The 5,931-nt window shown below is 47.4% G+C and overlaps 1 protein-coding gene across 1 annotated transcript; it reads right to left on the reverse strand.

Moving 5' to 3' along the window:
• Positions 1-330: 330 nt before the first annotated feature.
• On the reverse strand, positions 331-5,925 carry FEM1B (fem-1 homolog B). The gene is made up of 2 exons (XM_010170509.1): positions 5,801-5,925; positions 331-2,226 (listed from the first exon to the last, which is right to left on the reverse strand). The coding sequence occupies exon 2, from the start codon at positions 1,998-2,000 to the stop codon at positions 591-593; it is 1,410 nt and encodes a 469-aa protein (XP_010168811.1). The 5' UTR covers positions 2,001-2,226; positions 5,801-5,925; the 3' UTR covers positions 331-590.
• Between the last annotated feature and the right edge of the window lie 6 nt (positions 5,926-5,931).

Here is a 5,931-nt window from a genome sequence, read left to right on the forward strand (position 1 = left end):
AGTGTTACCAACATCTTCAGCATTAACTGAAAGGCATAAAAAAGATGGTGAGGTATGAGAGCACTGGATCTGCTCTGTATGTTGAGATTTCACTGTTATCCAACTACCACGTAATTCCCAATTATTCTTTCCTACCTCACTCCAAGAAGTTTTAAAATTTGCCAAGTTAAATTTGAGCAGGAGCGGGGTGACACGGGCTTCCAGAGGTGCTTTTGTAAATAAAGACCTAAAACATTTGGCTGCAAACCAAAGTAAGTGGAGATGTGTATCAGAAACAAAAACATTCTGCACAAATTACGTTGGGATGCTTTTCATTTTGTTTACAGAAACAAAAGAAATGACCAAAATCTCAAACATCTGATTTGACTACAGGAAAACAATGTGGCTTTTTTTGTTTGGTTGGTTTTTTTTCCTGCCCCTCTCAAGATCTGCCTGAGAACCGAGGCTGCAGACTGAATCCTGAGGAACCTCCCTCCCCCTCCCCCAAAAAAAAAGAACAGAGGAAAAACAACTCCATGTATACAGATGTATTCTGCTGTCTGCATTGATGTCATCCCGGGATAGCACCACCACGAAAGATTTTATGTAGCCTAATGAAACTTCACAAATTCTTCCAGAGTTCTGGGGATCTGGTTTTGGTAGTTGATGTTATAGATGCGTACTGCTCGGGCAGCCAGGCACTTGAGACTCAGCTTCATTTGAGTTTTTAGGAGTATTTCAGACACCCCTGTTGTACTTTTATCAAGAGGGGTTTTCTTCTGCTTATTCGTCATGTCTGTATGAGCACCAGCCTCCACCAGGCTAATGATGATGGAATGCAAGGTCAAGAAGTCACTGATGGGCCTGTGATACTGGACAATGATGTGGAGAGGACTGTTTCCTTCGTTGTCCACAGCGTTGACGTCAGCACCACAATCTAGCAAGAGTTTGGTGACCAGTGCGTTAGGAAAGCTGCAGACATCATTCGTGTGGAAGTCATCAACCGGTGTGCTGGAATTGACAGCATGATGCAGCAAACTGGAGCCATCCCGAGTTCTGGGGTCGAGGTGAATCAAGTTATAAATCTGTTTGTTGATTCGTGACTGATCCTCTTCACTGCACTGGGTCTTGGTAGAGATGCAGACTAAGTAGAGAAAGGTGAAAATGTTGCATTCGTAGTTGTCCATGGCTGTGTGCATGTCAGAGTCTTGGGTGGTTTTGATGCGGGACATACCTTGTTCTATTTCCAAGACGCTGCACCTCAGGACGCTCTCGATGTCCTTGGCTTTAACGGGCTCGTTTAAGTGTATCATCTGAGAAAAGACTTGAGCAAACCTCAGGAGGTCTTTATGAGTGTTCCTGTTGCCTTTTTGCCTTAGATGCAACGCATGGAGCCATAGCTTGATACACTGCTCAAACTCCATGTTATCTGCATAAACAGCCCCCCGGTAAATAATGGGGTGAGAAACATCAATATTGTCCGAGCCCAGAATTCTTTCTCGTACAATGAGGCCTTCCATGTGAAGGGCATCTCTGTCCTGCCTAATAGACTCTAATTCCTGAGGAGTCCTGCATTCAGTCCTGTTTCCATAAGCTTCAATTTGTGGAAGAACTTCTTTTTCAATTATATTCTCGCTGTCTCGGTACCTCTCCAGCATGGCTAAATATAAATAGTGGTAAGTCTTCATTATATCATAATTTTCTCTATCGTTTGCAAACGAGGCACCTAGAAGTTCTAGAGCTTCAATCCGGCTTCTCCGATCACAGTCGGCGTGAGCGAGCAGCAGCTCCACCACGTCAGCCTTGCAGCTCTCGGCAGCGACTTTCAGCGGAGTCATCCCATGGCCGTTGACCATCATCGCCGCTTTCCACTTGACCAATTCCCTCACGATTTCCAAATGACCAGCTTCAGCCGCGAAGTGCAAGGCCGTGGCACCGCAGTGGGCTTTGGCGTTGGGATCGGCATGCTGCTCGAGGAGGTACCTCACCACGTCCGTGTGACCTTTGTAAGCCGCGATCATCAGGCAGGTGTTGTCGTATTTGTTGGCAATGCTGATGTTGGCATTGTTTTCTACCAGGTATTTCACAATGTCCAGTCTGCCATCGAAACACGCAGCCCTCAGAGGAGTGGAATTGGTCACTGTGGTGTGATTCACATTGGCTCCGTGACTCACCAACAATTTGACTACTTCAAAGTGGCCGGCTCCTGCTGCACACCAGAGAGCTGTGGCTCCATCAATGACGAAGCTAAAAATGGTAAAGACAGAAACAAGGGGTTAAACCCAACGCTCATTCAACAGCAGCTTTACATCCAGCAGTATGAGACAGGCACTTACCTACCCAGCCAGTAAAAGATATTTTCTAGCCATCTTATTTTTGTACTTGAAGGAATTTACCAGGGTAGCCAAGGTAAAAGAATGGGAGACTTATCAAGCCAACAGACCTCCCAAAGAAAGAAGCGTTGGAAGTTGACACTTCATAGAATCCCAGACTGGTTTGGGTTGGAAGGGACCTTAAAGCTCATCCAGTTCCAACCCCCCTGCCATCAGCAGGGACACCTTCCACTAGAAGGGACACCTTCCCAGCAACAAGGGAATTTAGTCACATTTTGCTCTAGTACTTCCTGGGCTGCTTTGAAGAAAGATCCTCCCTGCAAGCTCCAGCCCTCAGCCTACAGAGGTCTGGAGAAGAACAGTTACAAGAATTACCGCTTCTTGTGCCAGAAACTGACTCATTAAAGAGAGAAAACTTTAAATCAACATATCGACACAAAAAAACCCCCAAACTCAGACATGAACAACAGCACAGCTCTGCAATACACCAGCCCTCCCAGCAAAGCTGGCTTAAGAATCCTGCATCACTTCACTGGTTTTCTCTCCCTGAGCTGCAAAATTGCCACCACTTCTACTGCATCAACACTTCTTGTTCGACAGACTGCACCACAAACCAGAGCAGCAGTCTGGTTACACGAGTGGAACTCCAGGAACAAAATAAAATGTAAAAAAAAAAAAAAAAAAAAAACAAAGCAGAAGTTTTTCTGAGCTGGACTGTTTCAGAGGTCTGGTTTACATCATGGCCTCGTAGACTACGAGGTAAATCAGCTCGCTGGCACTAAACGAGGGGACAGTTAACTTCAGTAAAAGCATCACAGTTTCTTAAACTCATTTTCCTGGCCAAATCCAGCACAGTTGTGTAAGGACAAAGGTAAAGGCTGATGTCCTTTCCATGCCCCTGACTTTTGAAGTAGCACTTGAATGTAGAACCAGGCAGCATTCACACGGCAGTTAATACACACTCAAGGCACATCCCAAATCACAGAGGGACAAATATCTTATTTCCATATGTCCAAACAGTCACGTTTCCCAAAGTTAAAATAGCAGAAGACACCGACTTAATTTTAACAGCGATTTTTATCATTTTATGAAGCTCTCACGTAGCTCAACAGGAATAGCTGTGTGGCTGTTTGTAAATCCAACACCTCTAAACAACATTTCAGAGACCATTTAACAGCTCTGGCACGCAGAGATGTCTGCACCTTTACTCGCAGTAAGACGTTCCTTATTTTGTAAATAATCACATTAAAATACTTTTCTATTAAAAGAGGAGGAAAGTCAGAGCCTAGGATTTGTTAATGAACACAAAGTGATCTATTGGTGCACTACAGGGATGTTTTTTATAAGTCAGAAGCCTGGAATCCAAACAAGCAGAGCTGCTGAGCTGCCTTATCTCAAGAAGAATGATGATAACAGCAGGATCACATGTCTCCTGTCTTCTGGCCAGGCTGTGACTCCCACTGCACCCATTGTGCCTCAGACAACAACTCCTTTAATCTGTGCCAGGCAGAGGCTCTGGCAAGCAGATCACCATCCCATCAAGGCACAGCTTGAGAAAATTCAGCTGCAGAAGGGGGGTGACAGCCCTTTAACTAAATCTGGGGCAAACCTCAGCCCAGGTATTCTCAACCAGTTTTTCTTGTGGAGAAAAAAAAAAAAGGCTGGAAGAGAAGAGGAAGAAAGAAAAAAAAACCAACCACATGGGGAAGTCGGTTCCTCCCCTTTCATTTGGCATGTAAGAACCATGCCAGAACTTTCCCTGGGCCAGGTGGAGCTGCACAGGCATAACTCCAGCTCACCAAGTAGGAGCCAGATGAAAGATATCAGCAGGGAGACCCATTGCCATCCCTCTGGCACAGTATCTGATGTGAGCTCTCCTCCCTCTACAAGCCACCTGCAAAACCTGAAGCTGCTCAGGACCAATCTGCCTTCACGATCAGTCAGCTTTAGGTTTCAGACTCACACACAAAGAACTTCACAAGTGCTCTGGGAGATTTTAAAAACATCCTTCCTCTTTTCTTCTGCAACCACACTGTTGGAAATGTTCTCCTCCCCAGATAGCAGCATCAACATCGCTGCCCCAGGCAGGTCCCAGCTGAGGGCCAGGCACCCCCTGCCCTCCCTTTCTTCCCTTCCTGTCTTAAAATGTCACACTTCTCTCCTGGCCAACCCATACATTGGCTCCCTGTGACAAGGAAGGGATGTTACTTGGGATGTCTGGGCTGGACACTGGAAATCCCTCAGTTTGAGTAAACAAAGACCTGGCTGGTGGTGTGCAGGTATCATCCTACCTTGACCCAGTGCCCGCTGTCACCTGTGGAAGCAAGTGATGTCATAGAAAAGGCCATTATAGCAGAGCGGGAAAGAATACAAGGTGACCTGCTCACCTCAGCGAGGAGTTCTCTAGACTGCAGCGAATATTATTCCATCTACAGTTTCAGGTGGGGGGATCTCGAAAGGACAAAGGCACTTATGGCTCATAAAACATCAGGTGGGGGATCTCAAACAGCAAAAGGATTTTTATGGCTAATAAAGCACCTTGCCCAATGCCATTCAGGGGACTGGTGGGGTCCTGAGCCCTCGTGTCATGCCGGTACCAACACTGGTTTCTGGCTGGGTCAGTGCCAGGTGGCAACGAGCTTGATGAACTCATTAAGCTCTATGTACCTGTCAAGCTCTACATACTCAACCAGCTCTACGTACCCATTGAGCTCCACATACCTATCGAGCTTTAATACTCATAGAGCTCTGCATACCTGTCAAGCTCTACATACTCATCCAGCTCTATGTACCTGTCAAGCTCTACATACTCATGCAGCTCTACGTACCCATCAAGCTCTATGTACTTGTAGAGCTCTATATACTCATCAAGCTCTACATACCCCTAAAGCTCCATGTACCCTTGAGCTCCACGTTCCATGGAGCTCTACATACCCATGCAGCTCTACCTACCCACAGAGCTCTACCAATCCGTCGAGCTCTTCGCACATGTCAAGCTCTACGTACCCTCAACCTCTACGTACCTGTTGAGCTCCACATACCCTCGAGCTCCACGTACTTGTGCAGCTCTACGTATCCATGGAGCTCTGCGTACCCGTCGAGCTCCACATACCCATGGAGCTCTACCTACCCACGGAGCTCTACGTACTCATCGAGCTCAACGTACCTGTCGAGCACTACCTACCCACGGAGCTCTACCTACCCATGGAGCAATTCGCACATGTCAAGCTCTACATACTCTCGAGCTCTACGTACTTGTCAAGCTCTATGTACCCATGGAGCTCTACATACCCGTCAAGCTCTACGTATCCACCAACCTCTACGTGCCTGTCGAGCTCCACATACCCATTGAGCTCCACGTACCCATGGAGCTCCATGTACCCACTGAGCTCCCCGTACCCACGAGCTCCACATAACCACTGAGCTCCACATACCCATGGAGCTCTATGTACCCATTGAGCTCCACGTGCCCACGGACCTCTACGTACCCGTCGAAGCGGACCGTGCCGGTCTGCTGGGTCTGCACGCGGTAGTGCTCCAGGAGCAGCCGGACCACCTTGGTGTGGCCGTTGCGGGCGGCGATGATGAGCGGGGTGGAGCGCTGCCCGCCGTGCTGGCT

The sequence above is a fragment of the Antrostomus carolinensis genome, unplaced genomic scaffold (genome assembly GCF_000700745.2).
Source record: "Antrostomus carolinensis isolate BGI_N321 unplaced genomic scaffold, ASM70074v2 scaffold36886, whole genome shotgun sequence".
NCBI classification, from domain to species: Eukaryota; Metazoa; Chordata; class Aves; order Caprimulgiformes; family Caprimulgidae; genus Antrostomus; species Antrostomus carolinensis.